The 22,694-nt window shown below is 40.6% G+C and overlaps 1 protein-coding gene across 1 annotated transcript in view; it reads right to left on the minus strand.

Moving 5' to 3' along the window:
• LOC136446862 (uncharacterized) overlaps nucleotides 1–17,905 on the minus strand; it is a 43,542-nt gene extending 25,637 nt beyond the window's left edge. Inside the window, exon 1 of the mRNA XM_066445497.1 lies at nucleotides 17,644–17,905. Coding sequence (XP_066301594.1) covers nucleotides 17,644–17,680 — 37 coding nt within the window. The 5' untranslated portion in view covers nucleotides 17,681–17,905. The remainder of the gene's footprint in view (nucleotides 1–17,643) is intronic.
• Nucleotides 17,906–22,694: the final 4,789 nt, after the last annotated feature.

Consider the following 22,694-nt stretch of genomic DNA (forward strand, 5'->3'; position numbering starts at 1 on the left):
CAGAGAGTTCAGTGGAGTTCATTCAGTCAGGTAGGAATGAATAGTTTAGAAACATGTTTTCAGTCCCTGATCATGAGCGTAGATAGTGCCTGTAGTTTACTGTAGTCCAAACAAGTGCTTGTGAAGTGTGGTGAGTCTAGACTGGAGTCTCCAGTCCAGGGCGGAGACCTGAGGTGATAACAACGGCTGTCAGGACCTCTGATGATGGACGGGGACCAAGAGGGCCTCTTCCTGTACCCTTCCTGGTTCCTCAGGTACAAGATGATATAGCAAGGACATGGCTGTCTCCAGTTTTAATTTTTTGTCCGTCCCCCATCCCAGACGGAGGGACAGGACCTGAAGACAGCCTGCAGTCAAGCCCACATAATGTTAGTGTAATCCTGGTTCCTCAGGACCAAGAGGCCTCTTCCGAGATCCTGGACCCTTCCTGGTTCCTCAGTAGGTACAAGATGATGTACCAAGGACATGGCTGTCTACAGTTTTTCAATATTTTTCCGTCCCACTCATTGTACTCATTGTTTGGGAGCCCATGTTGATTCTTTGTTGTTGAATCTGTTATTTTAAGGTTCCGAAAATACATTTTCATTAACGTCATGTCATGAAGTTCAGATTTTTGGGACAGATGGGGGAAAAATTTTGTCCTCTGAAATTCAGTAAAGCGCTGTCGGGACCCCCCATGCAGACCCTCATAGCTGATCAGCTATTGGGTCAAAACACAAAGCTTGACAATGTGTTTTTTGTACATCTAATATACAAAGAGTAAAACTCTTTCCAGCCTCATATCTGAATTCCTCATCTGATGCCAGTTGGCAGATTGCAGGAAATACAATATCTGATAACATTATTTGGGGACGAAAACTTTTCTGTGAAGCTACTGTTTGGTACACAAGACTCAAGCAAGCTTGATTCCCTTTCTTTGTGACTTTTGACCTACCAGTATGCCAGATCTGATCTAGAGGCAGTGCACATTTGTGTGAAAACAGTTCTGTGTTTCATTTAAAGATGATAACTGGTAAACAAAGACTTGCACATCAAGAAGCTTAGATTCTTGTGCTCATCCATATGTTCATGGGCTAAAGTCCACGGCAGTTTGGCGTGTTTTATATAGTCAGCATACAAATTGGAAAGAAGAACATGAGGAAAAGTCCTTCACTTTATTCTAACATTATATAAAACACACCACACACATTCACACACATACACACAAACACACACTTACATACACACACACACACACACACACACACACACACACACACACACACACACACACACATATATACACAGACTGTAGCCCCTTCTCATACCAGAGGAGAATATGCATATATGTGTTACTGTACTGTTGATAACATTAGCAGCAACTAAAAGTACAAAGAATTTCACTGACAGTCAGTAAAAGTTAGAGTCTGTAATGATGGCTGGCATATAGAGGGCTAGTGTAAGTGTAAGTATAAATGGTACAGATGTAGGCTATCCAGTTTAGATGTTGGGAGATGACTGTGGTTTCCACTTCCTGTGTTTACATGCAGTGTGTGTGTCAGCCCCTGCCTGCGACAGAAGGGGGGGGAGTGTTCCACACCACTTGACATTGAACTGACAACGCTTTGACCTTCCCAGCAGGAAGTTGAAACCACAGATGTGATGTAACAAACGTCTTTAAGTCTCTGAGTAGAACACTGGGGGTTTGTTCTCAGCTCCTGTTTCCTTGCCAAGACACACTTCCTATAGAATTGTAGACAGGATTCTCCATGCTTGGGTAAATGGGGAAAAATAATTCAAAGGTGCCCAAGGGCCAAAGCAATTTCAGAACATGAAAACTGGACATATGAATCTGGATTTGGCAATCTGTATGATATCAACATTTACTTGCTCATATTAGCACATTCTATCATGATTGCATACCTTGGGTGATTAAAAAAAGCATAGAAAGAAGCAGCACAAGGAGTCCTTTATATATTGGGACCAACAAAAAGTCAGCACCTACAGTTCTCATCACACAACAACATCGTATCTTTGCTCCATGAAGGTCAATATGCAATGGGATAGAATTACTATGTATAGGAAGAACTAGAAAATCGAAAATCGCTTTAGCCAAAGTTTAGGCTCCTGAAGTGGAGCCTAAGCATGTGTTCTAAGAAACATGGTCTGACCATAACTTGTAGTGAGGTACACAGGAAGTTCGCTTAGAGAAATAAACAGTACAGAAAGTTGTCATGCTTTTAAAACTGAGTCACTCCCCCTCTGATAAGAACACACAAACCAGACATTTTATGGATGACACTCTGAAGTCCTGCAACAATGCAAGACATCAAGTTAAACTGGAAAAAGATCATATTTAATACATGTATGGATACTTTTCAGTTTTGTCGCCTTGAAATAAGTGAGTGTTTACATTAGCATGTTGGTACAATTTCCATACATTTTACTTTCTGCTGTCTCTGCCTGTAACATCTGCTAACATAATTCCACCAAGGGTACATAATTCTGCCACTCTGAAAACATACATCTAAACATATACCCACCCCCTGAGTACTAGTAAAATTAATATGTACTCCTGTATATCTAAAGTGTGCATACCTGGGGGGTGCTACTCTCCAAGCAGAGGTAAGATCTGGGGTATTTTCTACGTATTTACGCAGTATTTTATACATCTTTCTATTTTACTGTTTTATGTTGGGTCTCCTCTTAAGAGGAGGGAGGCCCAACATAAAACGGAAAAGTAGAAAGACTTATAAAATACCACGTAAATACGTAGAAAATACCCCAGATCTTACCTCTGCTTGGAGATTAGGGAGGTGCTGCACTAGAGATCTCTCAAACCCACTGTTTTTCGAAGTGGTGGACTTACATAACATGGCGGTATAATGTTAATGGAGGTTACTAGCATATCAATTCATTCCAAGATTCTATGTATCACACTTTCCCGTGCTAAGAGCAGATTAACATTTTTTCCTTTTCTAGACATTCTCTCTGCTATCTTTAGGGGAAGGGCTAGCGAACCCCTCCATGTAAAAATATACTGTACCCTGCTATTGAAACAGCAAGGAAACTTGCTGACCTTTGTGCCACTAGACAAGTAGATACAAGGTGAACAACAACAGCATACCCCACTTAGATTGGATAAACTATTTCCTACAACCCACTCGTGAGAAACCTGTCTTGTTGACGTAAACACGGTCACACACGGAGCTCTCACACGCTTGTGACCAGCTACAAACAAGTCAGTTGTTACAAAAACAGGAATCGCTACAATTCTGCCACATCCTGCCCGGATGAACAACAAGAACTTTTTTTAAACTTACAAAAATAACTCAGTGAGAAACGTTGGCAACGTTAGCAAACCTGTCTACAGTGACCACTCAAGGGACTTGAAAAAGAAAATGGTCACTAATAAACAGGTGGTCACTTTAGACAGGTTTCTTTATATCAATTAACAGTTTGGTCAATCGAAAAACTATCTTGAGGGGCCAAAAATAGTGACCACAGTGGCCAGGTGACCTTATGCAGAGGTGGCTTACTACCAGTACCGGTAGTAAAGGTTCATACATTATCCCTGTATTCTACTGGTTTGTGTCTTCAGTGATCCTACTTGTCTTCCAAGATGGGTAAAAGTCTATTTTTTCTGGAAAGTTTTTCTAGCTTTTCTCCAGGTCCAGAGGCCCCTAGAGCAAGCATGCTACTACAGTAATGTTCGGTAAGTCGTACTCAAGTTATACATGTAGCTCTCCTCAAACACAGGACCTCGCATCCAATGGATGACAACCCCTTCAAACAGCATGTGAGTCCAATGACCGAAATTCAAACTCTGGACCCCCAGGTTCATTGGCAGGGTTACTCACGCCTTCAGTCATGTTCTGCTGAGTAAGAGTAAGGAGGTTAAAAATAACCTCCTTGGTGAGAGGAAGACCTCAGCGGTGTTTCCTACAATCAGAGGACGGGACGGGATGTTGAGCAGGGCTGCGGAGGAAATCCCATGATCCTCTCTGCATGGAGGACTTCCCATCTGAATCCTTGTGACAATGACTGGTCAATACCGGTTAACGCATGCAGCAAAGTGATGCACATTAAAAGCTGTTTATTTGTTTGTTTGTTTGTTTGTTTGTTTGTTTGTTTCTTTGTATTACATACCCGGTAAACCACTTCATAGCGTAACATACCACATTTGTACTGAAGAGTACAAGCTGCATATTCGGACAGATTTATTTGATCCACTCACACCAGGATGGACCCCTACTCTTTTCGATAAGTATAAATTAATAGATTGTAGATTCTTGGTCGCAAATGTGCTAGATGTTGGCACATCAGCGCACCAAATCCATAGTGTGTTTTCGGCACGCTTTTTAGACAGATTAGCCGACATGTAAATATATGAAAGTTAAAAAGATAAGTTCTTTATCTATGAAATTCGTTGAGAGACCTGTAAAATGTTAGCCTCTAGACTAGTGGAAAACAGCACAGGACTTTATGTTTATAAACTGAATCTCTTCCCCACAGTCAGCGCCAATCATGACGTATTCCAATAAGTTTGAACACAAGACCAACTTCACCCTAGCTCAGGGACTGTAGTCTCAACAGAAAAGTTTTCTAAGGTCACAGACTTAGTTGCCATGGCAACGGGGTCAAGGTCAGTCCCGATGCAGCGACCTTGCACAGCTTCGTCTCACGACATTGAAAGGAACATTCAGCCCGAGGAGACGTCTTACACGTAGTTTTCTTACATAATCTCATAAATCATTCTAAGGAGCATGTCCAAGACATGACAGCTGTCTTCTTAAAGTCATTCTTAAGCATCTCATTACCTTCCATCTGTTCCAACTAATCAACTTTCTCTTCCTTGGGTGATTAAAGGTGGACTTAGGAGGTCAGATATTCTGGTTGCCAACAACAGATCCGACCTCGATGATGGGAGATTAGCAGAAGAAGCTGCCACAGCAGGAGACGGGGCTCTTTTCTAAGACGCTCTGGAGACGTTTTTGTTCAGGGGAAGAAAAGAGACGCTCATGTGATGTTTGATGTAATCCGGGAGTGCTTGTCAACAAGGCCATCATTTGTCCAAAACCTGCATGCAGGACTTTGAGGGAGTCTCCACCAGTGGCAAGAATTCTATAGAATCCAAACTTTGATTGATGATAGTATACGTATACCAATACTCAACAATCTTTGACTACATACAACTCCTGTTTAGGTAACACTAGAATGACTAGATAATCTTTTATTTGTAATTCTATATATTTTCTTGAATTCACAGTGTGTTGAAAGCCATGTGAGTTTGTGGACTGTAGGCTACAAGTGTAAACAAGTAATTCATCCTTTAAATCTTGTTCAAATATCCTTTCTCAGTAAAGAAAAGAGACTGTCTATAATAACACGCCTAATCTATACCACATTCCCAAAGGCTGATTCCACACCAATTCATTTCCCTAGTTCTCAAACATTCCAAACTACAAGTTTAGCAAGCAATCAGGATGAAAACAGAGGCTTGGGATAAAAACTTGAGTCTGACTACTGTACATTTACTCCTTGAACTGAAACTGTGTGTACCAACATACAGACTTTCTCCTCAGACTCTGTTTTTCATTAATTTCAAGTCACTTAAGTATTTTCTTGGTTTGGGACATTTAAAAGTCAAAATGAAGTGAGAACAACATGAAAACAGAGGGTTGCTGTAAGGAAATGAGTCTGATTAATTACATTTAGTTCTCGAACTGAAACTGTACATGTGTGAACCAAGGTACAGACTTTCTCCTCAGACCCTGCTTTTCAAGTCAATAATCTATGTCCTTGGCCTTGGACATATCAAAGTATAAAACAGAGGGCTGTGATGAAAACTTTAGTCTGGCTACATTCACTCCTTGAACTGAAACTGTGTGAACCAACCAACATAGACATTCTCCTCAGACTCTGCTTCAAGTCAATGATCTATTCCCTTGGTTTTAGACATGTAAAAGTCTTGAGTCTAACTACATTCCCTCCTTGAACTGAAACAATAAGAACCAAGATGCAGACTCTCTCCTCAGACTCTTTTTTCATGCTGATCTTCCAGTAATGTTGAACATTATGAAGTCAAACCCTGTTAATATCGTAGATATAGAAACTTATTGTAGACTAGCAACATAGTTTAATCTTTGCCTTATGTTTCAATTTATGTTTGTGCTTTATCATTAATTGTTGTCAACTTCCATTTAGCCCACGGGCATGAATTTGAGATAAACGTACAAATGTATTATTATCTTTCCAAATCCCTGAACCAACTGATTTAATTACTGTGGCCTAGTTGTTAACCAGCTGTTGCATCCTGACAGTGCTAAGTGCCTCACACATACATGATAATGAGTGGAATTGAGTGTTAACAATCTCAAAATTGTCTGGGAACTTTAAACCTAAGTAAACTAAATTTATATCAGTCTCAAGTCGTCCCGTCTGTGCCTTAAAGGGGCAGGAAAAGGTCGGAATGTGAAAAGGTTGATTCCAGCCTTAAACCTGGCTTAGCTGTCAGGAATTCTATTTCACTTCTGGATCCAGGCTATGATTAAAATGTAAAACAGGTGTCTGGTGGTGACCTTTATTTGGTGACGTCAGCCTCTGGTTCAGGCTTTATAGAGAGACTGCTGTCTTTGGCCATGATGTTCAGATTTTTTTCTGTGAAAATACGGTTCTAAAACACAAAACTAAAGGCTGACACATTCAAACAACAGAAAGAATACTTCTAAAGCAACTTGTGTTCTCTATTTGTCATTGAAAAAAAGAATGTTGGGTTTAATAAGACATTGAAACAACAGAGACAATACTGTTTGACATTGGAAATTGCAATCCGGTAGAAAAGGAGGAATTCTGCATGTCTGTGTTATGATTATCACATTCCAAAGGGATTTGGGGTTAAGTCCAACCTTGGTGGAAACCTCTCTCCCGATCCTTGGACTACTATTATCTGGGAACACTACTTTTTCTTCTCTTAAACTTTATTTTTCTAAAATTGATAGGGTGGAGTGGAGGAAGCTTTCAAGTTTGGTTCGAGCGGGAGATCGACCAAAGTAAAGCAAGTAAAGTATTTGGCTTTTGATATTCATAGACATTAAAATCTGTCCCTTACCTCTTTCATATGAATTAAGAATTATTATCAATACTTGTGTAAGCACCTCGCAATCTCTGGGTTTAAAAGTAAAAGACAAAACGCTAAAAAATTCATCGCATACTAAGTGTATGTAAAAATTTCTGAGCAGCATCTGAAGTGCACAGTTGTTGTAAGTAATCAGGGTTTAGTGTGTGTAAGAGGCCGTGAACTCTTCAAGTGTAGAACTTGTTTACCGAGTTCTACCTCACTGGCAGTGTACATAAACACCGACCACTGAGTGATACTGATAGTCTTGCACAAGTTCTAAACATCTCCTATGGACTGGATGTACTGTTTACAAGTTGCAGTATAAACTTTAGGCAAGGACAGTTGAGAACATCCTTTTCTTAAACATTTAGATGCAGCAAGGAGGTTATTTTTTCTTGGATGCAGTTATCATGTTATGCCTCTGCACGAAAAAGAACCCAACACAGTCATCTAGAAGAGTAAGGGTGACCCAGTGTGGTTGGCCAAATACGCGAGTTGAAGCGAAGCCACATTACACTTAACTCAAGCTAACAAAAAAGCGTCATGCTTTGTTCACAATCTGAAGTCCCAAACCTGTTCTCTACTATTTTTGTGATATATTCTAATACAACTCCGAGTTAGGACATAAAATATTGCATTCTTAGGTGTCACTCTTATCGGTCCTATGTCCTGTCTACAAAATATCTGGAGAGCTCCGTGTGACCTTCTGCACACCGAGGGCAGAGTTTGACCTTCAAAAATGTCCTCAATGTCAAACAAGGCTCAGGAGGGTCGACGTTTTTCCTAGAAGCAAGAGGGATGCCTGACCAGCGCCCCCCTCCCCCTAACATGGACCTTGTTATGAGAAATGGAATAGCTATGTGTCACTGTTTGACATAACTGTGTCAGGGCACATTCTCTAATCAAGGAAAAAACACTGTCTTTTATCTATCATCTGTGGTTCTCTAGAAGACAAATTGACACTCTTGGATGACATCAAACCTTCATAGCCAAAGAAAGGAACAAAAGAAAATGGTACAAGCAAAAAAGGATGAATTTGACCTCTATAAAACACTCTTCAGATCAGAACACCTCTGTCTTTTATCTATTTATCATCTGTGGTTTTCTTAGAATAATTGATATTTGACACTCATGAGTTAAAGCAACCATACATGTTAGTTCATCAACTTCATGGAGTCGATCTATGGACAAAAAAAGGAACAACAGAAAATGGTAAAAACAAAAAAAGGATGACCTCTGTAAAACACTCTTCATTGAGTAAACAACCACTGTCTTTTTTCTACATTGTGTATCTATCATCCCTATGAATTATTGAACACCATGACTAAAATCAATGACACATGTACATACATGTAGTTCATGGCCAAATGAAATGGATAACCAACTTACCAAGTCTTACAAAGCTCTATGATGCAACTGATATGACCCCAAAAAACACTTCATTGAGCAAAAAACACCACCATCTTTTATCTTATATCTATCATCTGTGGTTTCCTAATTTCCATAAATAATCCAACAATCATGAACGAAATCAACCCTACATGGCCAAATGAAAAGGATAACCAAAAGTCCTCCACCTCTTTAATAATGTAACTGATATGCCCCAATTACGTAATACAATAGGCATCAAATTCCCCCTACACAATGACGCACTGTCAGATGACCTACAGTCAAACCTGCCTAGGCGACCACCTTTTCAACGCGACCACCTGGCCATGGCGACCGCTTTTTCTCGGTCCCGAAAATTTTCCCCATAGGCACAAGCATTAAGCTGCCTGCCCAAGGCGACCACCCGTCCAACGCGACCGCGACCGCCACGAAATGGGACCACACAGAGCACAATCCCTGCCCATGGCGGCCGCCTAATTTTCAAGCGTGTGGTGACATCAGATCATTTTGCTGTCGGATTTCACGGAAATGTTTTCAGGACAAAAATAAGATCAAAAATATATGGAATAGTATTTTTCACAGAAATTACTATCTATTTCTTGTATTTTCAACAAAAAGGTGTCTGTGTCTTGCTAAATTTCGCCGAAAAATGACTTCGCGGCGGGCAAAACATCGGGCGAGAAATGTTGTTCCTTGTTACGCGCCGATTTGAGGCACAAGACATGGTCGCGTAAAAACTCAATAGATCTCGCACGAAAGGCCAAATCATGCATATAAATGTGCCCCCGTAATGTCAAGAAGCTGTCCAAGGTCCTGCGATACACTTGGAGATCCAAATATAATTTTCGAACGAGACTTGCACACTCAAAGTTGGCCCCAATTGAGCCTTCTTGCGTTAAATTCTGTCGTAGATTTCGCACTGCATGGGGGTTTCCGTGCTACCGTTTCAGCATTATCAGGCGTAATTTACTTCCGGGTCGTAGCAGAAGGGCTTGCGGCCGAACGCGGAAGTGTGGTCAATCTTCACGTTCTATCCAAAGATATGTTAGAATACTTTTCTTATTTTATAATTTGTCATGCAGTGCAAATTAACCGGCTCCTTACTGATCCTTACTGGGCGCCCAGTACGAAACAGACGACACCTACCGGGCATACGTCACCAAAAGTGTCTGTGCTCGCTGCGGTAAGCTATTTTGTATATGCTCAGAAGCAGTTGAGACATACTAAGAGGGCTGAGTTCCGGGAAAAGTTGGAGAAGCCTAAAGAAGACGGTGGCTTCGGCACTCTGGAGGCAACCTTCATGAAAGCAGACCCAATTCTAAAATGAAAGGATTTTCCGTTTGACGTCCGTGCCTATATGGGTGTACACACGCCCTTGAGAAAGCAAGGTTGAAATTGGGTCTATGGAATGACCCAATTCTAAAATGAAAACTTTTACGTTTGACGCCCGTGCCTATATGGGTGTAGACACGACCTTGAGAAGCCAAGGTTGACATTGGGTCAATGGAATGACCCGATTCTAAAATGAAAACTTTTCCATTTGACGCCCATGCCTATATGGCTGTACACACGCCCTTGAGAATGCAAGGTTGAAATTGGGTCAATGGAATGACCCAATTCTAAAATCAAAACTTTTCCATCTTACGTCCGTGCCTATATGAGTGTACGCACGCCCTTGAGAAGGCAATGTTGACATTGGGTCAATGGAATGACCCAATTCAAAAAAAGGAAAACTTTTCCGTTTGACGTCCGTGCCTATATGGGTGTACACACGCCCTTGAAAAGGCAAGGTTGAAATTGGGTCAATGGAATGACCCAATTCTATAATGAAAACTTTTCCGTCCTACGTCCGTACCTATGTTGGTGTACACACGCCCTTGAGAGGGCAAGGTTAAATTGGGTCAATAGAATGACCCAATTCTAAAATGAAAACATTCCGTTTGACGTCCGTACCTATATGGGTGTACACACTACATTGAGAAGCCAAAGTTGAAATTGGGTCCATGGAATGACCCGTTTCTAAAATCAAAGACTTTTCTGTCCTACGCCATGCTTATGTAGGTGTACACACGCCCTTGAGAAGCCAAGTTTGAAATTGGATCAATGGAATGACCCAATTCTAAAATGAAGTACTTCTCCGTTTGACGTCCGTGTCTATATGGGTGTACACACGCCCTTGACAAGCCAAGGTTGAAATTGGGTCAATGGAATGACCCAATGCTAAAATAAAAACAGTTTCCGATTGACGTCCGTGCCTATATATGTGTACAAACGCCCTTGAGAAGACAAGGTTGAAATTGGGTCAATGGAATGACCCAATTCTAAAATGAAGTACTTTTCCGTTTGACGTCCGTGTCTATATGGGTGTACACACGCCCCTGAGAAGCCAAGGTTGAAATTGGGTCAATGGAATGACCCAATTCTATAATAAAAACTTTTCCGTTCGACGTCTGTGCCTATATTGGTGTACACAAGGCCTTGAAAAGGCAAGGTTGACATTGGGTCAATGGAATGACCCAAAATTCTATAATGAAAACTTTTTCCGTTCGACGTCTGTGCCTATATGGGTGTACACACGGCCTTGAAAAGGCAAGGTTGACATTGGGTCAATGAAATGACCCAATATTCTATTATGAAAACTTTTTTCCGTTCGACGTCCGTGCCTATATGAGTGTACACACGCCCTTGAAAAGGCAAGGTTGAAATTGGGTCAATGGAATGACCCAAAATTCTATAATGAAAACTTTTCCGTCCTACGTCCGTGCCTATGTTGGTGTACACACGCCCTTGAGAGGGCAAGGTTGAAATTGGGTCAATGAAATGACCCAATTCTAAAATGAAAACATTCCGTTTGACGTCCGTACCTATATGGGTGTACACACGACATTGAGAAGCCAAAGTTGAAATTGGGTCTATGGAATTACCAAATTCTATAATCAAAGACTTTTCTGTCCTACGCCGTGCCTATGTTGGTGTACACACGCCCTTGAAAAGGCAAGGTTGACATTGGGTCAATGGAATGACCCAATTCTATAATCAAAGACTTTTCCGTCCTACGTCCGTGCCTATGTTGGTGTACACACGCCCTTGAGAATGCAAGGTTGAAATTGAGTCAATGGAATGACCCAACTCTAAAACTTAAACTTTTCCGTCCTTCGTCCGTGCCTATATGAGTGTACACACGCCCTTGAGAAGCCAAGGTTGACATTGGGTCAATGGAATGACCCAATTCTAAAATGAAAACTTTTCCGTTTGACGTCCGTACCTATGTTGGTGTACACACGCCATTGAGAAGGCAAGGTTGACATTGGGTCAATGGAATGACCCAATTCTATAATAAAAACTTTTCCGTCCTACGTCCGTGCCTATGTTGGTGTACACACGCCCTTGAGAGGGCAAGGTTGAAATTAATAAAAGACTTTCCGTTTGACGTCCGTGCCTATATGGGTGTACACACGCCCTTGAGAAGCCAAGGTTGACATTGGGTCAATGGAATGACCCAATTCTTAAATAAAAGACTTTCCGTTTGACGTCCGTGCTTATATTGGTGTAGACACGCCCTTGAGAAGGCAAGGTTGAAATTGGGTCAATGGAATTATAAACTTAAACTATTATCATGGAATTGTTGCCAACTAAATTTCAGGAAAAGTCACCAAGTTTGGTAATCTTAGCATATGTCATTTGGCAGTTATACGATGTCAAAGTTGGCACGGGCACTTTTAGCCCCACCAGTTTAGATAGGGTTAAAGGAAAATGCGGGTTCTCCTCATTTTCTGCATAAATTATGATAATGAGCATTAATCATCAACACCAAAAATTATCAAAATATTCTCCATAGATTATTGTAACAGGATATGCACAATAACTACAATAAGATCCACCAGAAATATATTTAGGGGGCAAAGCAAAATGGGGTCCGTTTGGACCCCATACGGCCAGATTCGTCGCAAAAATGTGTCGGTCGGATGAGGGTTAATAATGCAATTCTAAACGTTCTTAAGAAACGCTCTTAGCTATGATTTTCAGGGTATAAGAGCTAAAAACAGTGTAAACTAGAAAGTGTGTTAGGACATTATATACAATGCCCTCGTTCTATTGACGCAATGTCAACCTTGCCTTCTTAATCCCCCGTCACAGATCAAGAATTCAGCTCGGCTGACGTGTCGGCGAGCTCCAAATGGGTATTTTCGGCCGAAGGACGGCCGACGTTCTGTCGATTATGCGGGCTTCGGTCAATTTTTAGAAATCAAATTGATCCAAATATGCTCGGGCGATTTTGAAATTCGGCGAGCTTTGGGCGATTTACGAATTCGGCCGACGCTCGCATGAATATTGACGCCGGCTTAAGGGCGTGTGTACACCCATATAGGCACGGGCGTCAAAGTTCATTTTAGAATTGGGTCATTCCATTGACCCAATTTCAACCTTGGCTTTTCAGGGCCGTGTGTACTCCCATATATGCACGGACGTCAAACGGAAAAGTTTTCATTTTAGAATTGGGTCATTCCATTGACCCAATTTCAACCTTGGCTTCTCAGGGCCGTGTCACGGTACTCCCATATAGACACGGACGTCAAACGGAAAAGTCTTTGATTATAGAATTGGGTCATTCCATCGACCCACTGTCAACCTTGGCTTCTCAATGGCATCTGTACTCCATAATAGGCACGGACGTCAAACGGAAAAGTACTTTATTTTAGAATTGGGTCTTTCCATTGACCCAATTTCAACCTTGGCTTCTCAAGGGCGTGTGTACACCCATATAGGCACGGACGTAAAACAGAATAGTTTTCATTTGAGAATTGGGTCATTTCATTGACCCAATTTTCAACCTTCATTCTCAAGGGCGTGTGTACACCCATATAGGCACGAGCGTCAAACGAAAAAGTTTTCATTTTAGAATTGGGTCATTCCATCGACCCAATTTCAACCTTGCTTTCTCAAGGTCGTGTGTACAACAATGTAGGCACGGACGTAGGACGGAAAGTTTTCCTTTTAGAATTGGGTCATTAATAATTCCATTGACCCAATATTAACCTCGCCTTCTCAAGGGCGTGTATACACCCATATAGGCACGGACGTAGGGCGGAAAGTTTTCCTTTTAGAATTGGGTCATTTCATTGAACCAATTTTCAACCTTGCTTTGTCAAGGGCGTGTGTACACCCATTTAGGCACGGACGTCAAACGGAAAAGTTTTCATTTTAGAATTGGGTCATTCCATTGACCCAATTTCAACCTTGGCTTCTCAAGGTCATTTGTACACCCATTTAGGCACGGACGTCAAACGGAAAAGTTTTCATTTTAGAATTGGGTCATTCCATTGACCCAATGTCAACCTCGCCTTCTCAAGGGCGTGTGTAACGTTACACCCATGTAGGCACGGACGTAGGACGAAACAGTTTTCCTTTTAGAATTGGGTCATCTCATTGACCCAATTTCAACCTTGCTTTCTCAAGGTCGTGTGTACAACAATGTAGGCACGGACGTAGGACGGAAAGTTTTCCTTTTAGAATTGGGTCATTAAATATTCCATCGACCCAATATTAACCTCGCCTTCTCAAGGGCGTGTGTACACCCATATAGGCACGGACGTAGGGCGGAAAGTTTTCCTTTTAGAATTGGGTCATTTCATTGACCCAATTTCAACCTTGCTTTCTCAAGGGCGTGTGTATACCTATATAGGCACAGGTGTCAAACGAAAAGTTTTCATTTTAGAATTGGGTCATACCCAATTTTAACCTTGCCCTCTGAAGGGCGTGTGTACACCCATATAGGCACAGACGTGAAACGGAAAAGTATTTTAAGTATGTTATAGAACACTTACGAAGTTTTGCTAAAGAACAGTATCAAGCCTGTATTTAGTTGGCGGGTATAACCCGTTTGATAATGCAATCTTAACGTTGTCCATGGAACGATTTTCAGTTATAATTCGGAGGATATAAAAGCCAAAAATTTTAACAGTATAAGTAGAAAGTGTGCCAGAACTTTATATACAATGCCATCGTTAACGTTACTTTAAAACCGTGTACTACAGTGGGCCGCCTCCTTGCGCGCTTCCCGCCCGAACACAGTCAACTGTCATCAGAATCAACACGAAACATTTCTTTTGCTTTGTCTTGCCAGTATTCTGCCGTCACGCTGAGTGTGACCCGGAAACAGTGGAGTGTCGCCCTCAAACCGCATGCCGCGAAACCCCCATATGGTGCGTTCTTGGTCCGGAGTGTAATACTTAAACCATAGGGAAAACCTTGGAAAATGTGTCATCTTTAACTCGAGAAATCTTGCTCCTTGGAGAAGTTTAGATACCCCGCTTTATTGCAGGGGCTTGAGGAACGTCTTGACATTACGAGGACACATTTATATGCATGATTTGGCCTTTCGTTCGAGGACTATTGAGTTTTTACGTGACCATGTCTTGTGCCTCAAATCGGCGCGTAACATCCTTGGTCCCGACGCCATCTTGGATTTGGCGCGGCTCGGATTTGGCGTACCGCTGACCTTTCTAAAACACGATGCTTTTGTGTATGAACATTTGCGAATACTCTAGTTATTGGTGAAAATCAAAATTCTTATTTTCTTTTTATTCCCATGAATCTCACAAACCTTTATTGGACGCTGTGCGTTCTGCTGCACTGACTTACCCTTCGATGCGGTCGCACAGAGCTTGGCGGCGCGGCGCGACGAAATCACACCGTTCCGTTTTCATCTTTAGTTGTCAGATCGAAAACTTTTTGACCCTTTCATCCAACGGTCGGCGCCCCAAAAAAGGCTGGGACCAGCAGGCGTTTTCTAGGGATCTGTCTTAGGCCTTAAAACTTCGATGATGTGCGTGTGTGTGTGTACTATTTAATGTAACGTGTGAATGCGGGAGGGCGCTGCGAGATCATTGAGGCAACCATTGTTTTGTAGTCAAAATTATGACGAAAATTTGTACACGATGTAGCGGTATACAATTATTACATCGATAACGGAAAATGTAATTTTTGTAGGATCTTTCTGTCAATGAGAATTGAACCTGGTAGGGGTCATGCTGTCTAAATTCACATAATTTTCCATCCATTTACGTACTGTATTTGAAAACCTCGACCTGGAAACATGTGAGTGGAATCCTCTTCATGGCGACCACCTGTCCATCGCGACCGTTTTTGCTCGGTCCGCCGGGTGGTCGCCTTGGGCAGGTTTGACTGTATTTCCAAGAATCATTTGTGTAAGAAAAACCACAACAAAGGACAAATGACAAACACACAGCAGTCAATTAAGTATTTTTAAAACCTTCCCTAAGGCCTTATTTCACGAAACCACCTTAAACATCCTAATCCTGAAACCTCTTGTGCAGATATATTTGATGTTATGAAAAGCTAAAACTGACAACAAAAGACGAATGCTAAATTTAAACACACAGCGACCAATTAAGTCCAGGAGTTCAGACCAGGCTTGCATGGCGGGCTAGGGTCAGACTGGGTTCAGCACTGAAAAGCTCTTAGCCATCAAAATTGGTTGACCGCCCTTGACACAAAGTAAACAAAGACTGGCTGGCAGGACCTAGACCCTAATTGAATTGTAATATATAGCTTGCCCTTCCATGTTTTAACTCTGTATATGTGCTTGCACTAACTGAAGACTAGATAAATACTGGGCCACTTTCAGCTTGACACAGAAACTAAAAATGCTTCTTCTCAAAATTAAAAAAAATAATCAAGATACATGAACTAAAAAAGAAAAAAAAAAACTAAAAAAACATAGAAAAAAAACGGAAATTAAACATGCAGTTCCTACCTGACGGAATCAACCTTATTCTACTCTACTCTACTCTACTCTACTGTACTACTCCTAGTTATCTTTAGTCTTATTGATCTTCCTTTGACATATTCAGTTCATTCTAATTTCTAATGAACTTGAAGTTAGTGGTACATATGTCCCCTTTTCAGAAGGAATTTCTAAGATATCCTTTAATTTACATAATGACTAAAATCCTGTTTAGAAAGATTAAAATCCAGATGGAACCCTTCAAACCTCTGACTCATCAGAGCTGAGTGACAATTCCTCAAATCAAGATTAGTTTAGTCTCAAGATTCTTCACAAATGAACTCACAGAAGTGCCTGTGCATTGTGTCTATACCAGTAAACCTCTATAGAATCTATCTAAAGACATGCAAAAAAGAATTGTTACCAACAATGAGACAAGAGTTTACCCTAAAACCAGACCTCTCTTTGACATCTGATCCTCCCAGATTGACCCAACTCCAAACATCTGTGATGATGAGCCTTTATCTATGTCATCTGCAAGTCATTAATGATTAAAGCCCCCTATTTTTCCCTCCACTATCACAAGCCTTCTGAATACACTTCTAAAACACCACAACATACTGTAACCACTGCTACAACTCTACCAGAAAGTACATGTACACGTCAAGCATGTCCAACCTACAAACTTTCATAAACACTTTGAACTCCCGATCTAACAACTTGCTTATGCAAATAAATCTAAACGTCCATGCCTTTACCCGACCATGTGTGTAACGGTTATACCATTCAAAAGAATCCTACTGAATCATGCAGAACAGAAAGCTATAGTATTCACCGAATGGCAGTAGAAACTTTCATAAACACTTTGAACTTCAGATCTAACAACTTGTCTGCATATAAATCTAACCATCCATGGCTTTACTTTCCTCTACTCTTCTCTACTCTACTCTTTACCAAACCATCTGTGTAATGACTACACCATTCAAAAGAATTCTACTGAATTATTCACAACAGAAAGCTATATACTAATATTCACCGAATGGCATCAGAAACTTTCACAAACACTTTGAACTCCAGATCTAACAACTTCCCTGTGCATATAAATCTAACATCCCCTTTACAGACTCAAACCATCTGTAACCAAAACCGAAACGATTCTTCCATTCAAAAGAATCCTACTGAATTATTCAGAACAGAAAGCTATTCACAAGTACTCACAGAATGGCAGTACAATTTAGAAACTTTCATAAACACTTTGAACTCTATAAACAACTTGCCTATGCATATAAATCCAACCATCGCCCCTACTCAAACCATCTGTAGCCAAAACCTCCTAGGTCACAATTACACCATTGAAAAGAATTCTACTGAATTATTCACAACACAAAGATAGTACATATGTACTCACGGAATGGCAGTAGAAGTAAAACGGCGTTGAGCAGCATCCTGAGAGTTGTACGGTGGGTAGCTGTTGTGTCTAGTTGCAGTGGTGTGTGAGTGTTCCCTACTCCGTGCCTGCCTGGCTGTCAAATGAGCTCCTGGCTGGGAGGCGGGCCAGCCTGGCCCTCTCCCTACCGTCCCAGGAGGCAGTGCAGGAAGCATATGGTAATAGTTTCCTCTGACATCCTGTGACACACACTGAGGTGGCAGATTACTGTGCTCCTGCCTGGCTTTGAAGTGACTGCCTTTATTTGGTGCCTCAAAAGGGGGGGATTCAGTTTTGACCAGGGGGTGGGGTGGGGCAGGTTTGATGTGTTGCCTTTTATTGTAATAGCTCATTAAAGTCAATTATCTGTAATAGCCTCCATATTGATAGTAGGCCCCTTGGCTGGATATTTTGGGGGCTTACATTTTTTTTGTACAATGTGCTGTTTTCCGATTGTACACTATAAATTGATTGACTTATTTTGTGGAGGGAGGAAAAGTTGGATTTTTAGTTTTACATAGTAAAAAATCTAGAGACTTGGGAGATGTTCAAAACCAGTGACTTTTAGAATAACAATTTTGAAAAAAGCTCCCCAAAAGACAAGCTTGAAGCCTTCTATTAAAGGGGGCTAACCTTTAGCTGATTAGGACCAATTATCTGTAAGCGCCATGACTAAATGGTGGAATGGTGGAATAATCTAAGGGTGGAATTTCTATATACAGTAGCTCTCTTGGGGAACTTCTATTCACTTTGAAACAAATTTGGTAGTATGTTGGGATGTTCCAGTCAACGTTGCAGGGGTGGTCACCTGACGCAGCTACTGTAAATCGTGGAACAATTGCAGTGGTTTTATTTTTGCAGGTTATGCATTGGTCGCTCTACTGCAAATTCATGGTACCATGAATACATCTGCTTTGTATGGTTGCTTTAAACAGAATTGTTTCAAAACTTTTAAAACACCACTAAAACATCCTTTTTCCTCCCACCACGAAATAAAACCACCGTGAAAGTAAAAAGATTTACAGTAGCTTGAGCAATTTATAAACATTTTTAAACAGATCTCCACTTGGCAATCATCTTTTTACAAGGACTTATTTCAAGGTTAGGTATTTAGCTAATTGTTTCATGTATCACTATACTGTTTCACATTTTGTTTACAGAAAGGCTGATATTCCAAGTTAGCATTTTTTTAGATACGAAAACCAAGAAATTAAATTGCCGTTGCCTAATAGCAGAAATGTAGCCTGGGTGCCATCCCATTACTACTGGGGCTCTATACTGGCTGCCCCTAAAAAAATAAATTTTTTTGGGGCAGCAAGTATAGAAGCCAAACTAGCAGAAAAGTACAAGAGATCATGTACATTTATACTGTGAGAACAAACACTCCTTCAACTGTCCAAACTTTACCTAACCCCCTGTAGTGTATTTTACTTGAAGGAAGTTTTATGTGCATTGATTGAATGCAGATTTTTTTTCACCAAAGGCACCATTTAGTAATAGCTTCGTCTCACATCTGTCTTTTGTTAAAAATTTCATAGCCATACCATAACTTCAAGTGGATCTGGTTTCACATGTCTGTGTCCCAAGGCGGTACCAATTATTTAGTACTGTATGTTCTTTAGGCTATACCAAATTATTTAGTTGGTTGTCAGAGATTTTAAATGAAAGGTTCTAAATGAAAACGTTCAAATTTGTTCATTATTTATTTTGTTTTAAATTCATTCATTTATTTTATTTCGAGAAGGATATTCATTGATTCATCAATTCATAATTTTATTCATTCCTTCATTCATTCATTCATTCAAAGGCAAATGAAAATAGGGGCTTGTGAACAATGGAAAAATCTTTCTGATGTCCCCTCCCTGATACTGTTTGAACCAAGGTACATGTCAAATTCTTTTTTTAATGTTCATTTTCAAATTTAGACATTTTCTTTTCTATATCAAGGAACCAACAAATCAAACTGGATTGGCCCTAGATTAGTAAGTCTACAACAAAAATCTAATGCCAATGTATATCCCTATTGTTACAGTTACGAGGTCTATATAGACTTTTTTCACAATTGAGGAAACCACAATGTGCTCTTTCAAATGACAAACAAAACCATACTTGTACAGATACAGAGAGTATTAGTTATTGTAACGTGTTAAAACTTGAATTGTCAGTCCCCACATAATACCCTTGGAAATTTGGAAAATGTCTTCCTTAATTCCAAACGACTAGGGTAAGTATAGAGAAGGGAAGCTGCCAATCTGTATCCCTATTATTGCAGTTACAAGATCTATATATACTTTTCTGACAAATAAAGAAACCACAAATCAAGGAAGGCATATGCTCTTTCAAATGACTGTTGAAACCAAAATTGTAAAGATAGTATTAGTTACTGTATAGTAACAACTTCAATTGCATGATACCCTTAGAAATTTGGAAAATGTCTTCCTTAATTCCAAATGACTAGGGTAAGTATAGAGAAGGGAAGCTGCGGGTGCCTCCAGTGTCACCTCCATGTGAAAGCAATTTCTCAAAGCCTTTAAAATCCCGAAAGCTTTTCCTGCGCTGGGGGCTACGACAATACCATGGGACAATTCATGGTCTCTACCAGCCTAACTATACTGGCTACAATATAGGGAGAATATAGTATTTTCCTGTCGGACTGACTCTCCTGATCAATTTATAATATTCATCTTACTTTTGTCGAATTCTATATATCCATAACCCCATAGGAAATCCTGGTACAGGCTAGACAATTCAGACTCTGTGGCTCCTTCGATATGAATATAAAATCTAATAATATAAAAGTAACAAAATTAGACTATAGTATTGGGAGAATGCTCTCAGACAAAGAATGAAATGCCTTTGTTGAGATGGTGGTCCTTTCTTCTACAACTGTAAGCCGTCTTGTCCTTGCCTTTACAGTAAAGATTACTGTGGTTGACTTTGGCATTCCAAGGGAGCGAAAGGGGTTTTCAACATCCTTTAGTGAAGATAAAACGTAACCTCAGGGGTTTGTTGGTGTACAGAATGAAAAGATACATTTTTGTTTGAGACATCTGCACTTAGTTACTCAAGGAACTCATGTATTTCACAAACAAGCTGCTAGGTGGCTCAAAGTTTAATCATTCTGAGGTTCCATCAAGACTTGCTCACGTACCAAATGTCAAGAGAATCCATACAGGCCTTCTCAACTTATTGTGTTATCAGACAAAGGGACACACAAGAACACTGGAAAAAAAATACCCTTAGTACAAAAACAGTACAAAGTAGTACAAAGAGGATTGAAGTTACTTTTATGGCATTTTCTTGGTTTGTGAGTTTCAAAAACAGTTGGTGATGGCATGATATACACTGGTACTGTTCCTTCATGCTTTGATAACTGAACAAAATGGCACACATACAGGAGCCCCCTCCTGCTCATAGTTGGAATATCCCTGTATAACGCAATGTTGTCTAGGTATTTTCTTTGAATTTTTCACACATTGAAAATTGTTACATAACATGCTTCAAATTCATTGACTTTAACCCTTATAGCACACTGAGGTAGCCGTTTAGCACCCAATCCCCTATTGGTTACAAAATTAGGCAGCAGGGAGAAGGTTAAAAACTAAACAGTCACTTTTTAGATTTTACTATGAATATCTTGATTTGTTGATTTACTCATATTTCTTTTATTCTTTAATTATTTATTGGTTAAGCATGTACATGCCAGGATTGCCCAACTAGCCGCTAAGGCTATTACTAAGGGCGAACCCATGTGCGGCCAGGGGACTGTAGGTTTTGAACCACTCACACCGGGAAGGACCCCTACTCTTTTCGATAAGTGCGGCGGGTTCTTAAACGTGTTCGAGGTATGGTTCTCCTCAAACACGGGACCTAACGTCCTTTCTGAGGACATTTTTCTTTTCTTTCCGTCTGTCCTTTCAATCTTTGTCCTACTTTGTACAGAAGCAAACAGGTGGTTTGTGAAGCGTTACCTGATGTGTCTGGTATGTTGAACAAACATCTGCGGTATGTAGATGTATCTGACAGCCAGGAGAGGTTTTACTTCAGCCAGTCATGAACAATTAAAGCAAATACAGACCAAACTTTCATTGGCATTTGGAGGGAAACTGTTACAGTTTCTATTTGCAGTTTTGCTTCTGATTTCAGGATATCTCCTAATAGTTGTTTTTGTAGTATATACAAATGTTAGAGATGCCCCTATAGCTCAACTGGTTACAGCCTCACAGTTGAGCTCCAATTAGTAGGTAACTTGGGGGCCCTGGTTCAATCCTGGGTCGAAACATTTCAGTTGGGCCAGCATGTGTCATTCAGAAGACGTAAAATGGGGGTTCCGTGTTTAAAGAGGTGTTTCGATCACATTAATGAGGAAGGGCTAGCTGCTATTGAAACAGCAAAGAAACCTGCTGCCCTATGTGCAACTAGGTACTTCAAGGGTCTGAACGAACGAAGGATACAACTGTTAGTGAGGGTCTGTATGGGGTGTCCCGACAACACTTTACACTAAAATCAAGGAAGGCAATTACGCTAAATTTGGGCGCCTTGCTACAAATTACGTGACTATGATGGCTTTCCCTAAGAGTTACGGGAAATAAAAATAGGCTGCCTACGCCTTACGGAAAAGAGCATGCAGACTCATTAGTGAGTAGGCATCATACTGAAATGACGCACGGTGTCAATTCTGGAGCCGTAAAACGCGCCGGTGCTCTACTGTGTCAGCAGTGTATTTGAGGATGATTTGATAGGTAGTGCTCCCAGCAGGTGCTAAAAACTGTTCATTTTGAAACAGCAACGCAATCACAATATCATGTTATTATCATTTATCTTGACAATCTTAGGTATGTCAAAAACAGTACCCCTGTCAGAGGTCACAGACCTTCTTCCCGAAGGTAACAAGCCTTGTATTGCTGTAAGAACCAGTACTGAGATAATCTTCTGACACCACGGTATCCTGCTCAGACCGCGTTTCCGCCCTTCTGCTGTTTCCACATCCTTGTTGTGACCTACTTGTAAACTACGCCAGCTATAGGGAGAAT

The sequence above is a fragment of the Branchiostoma lanceolatum genome, chromosome 13, assembly GCF_035083965.1.
Source record: "Branchiostoma lanceolatum isolate klBraLanc5 chromosome 13, klBraLanc5.hap2, whole genome shotgun sequence".
Classification (NCBI taxonomy): Eukaryota; Metazoa; Chordata; class Leptocardii; order Amphioxiformes; family Branchiostomatidae; genus Branchiostoma; species Branchiostoma lanceolatum.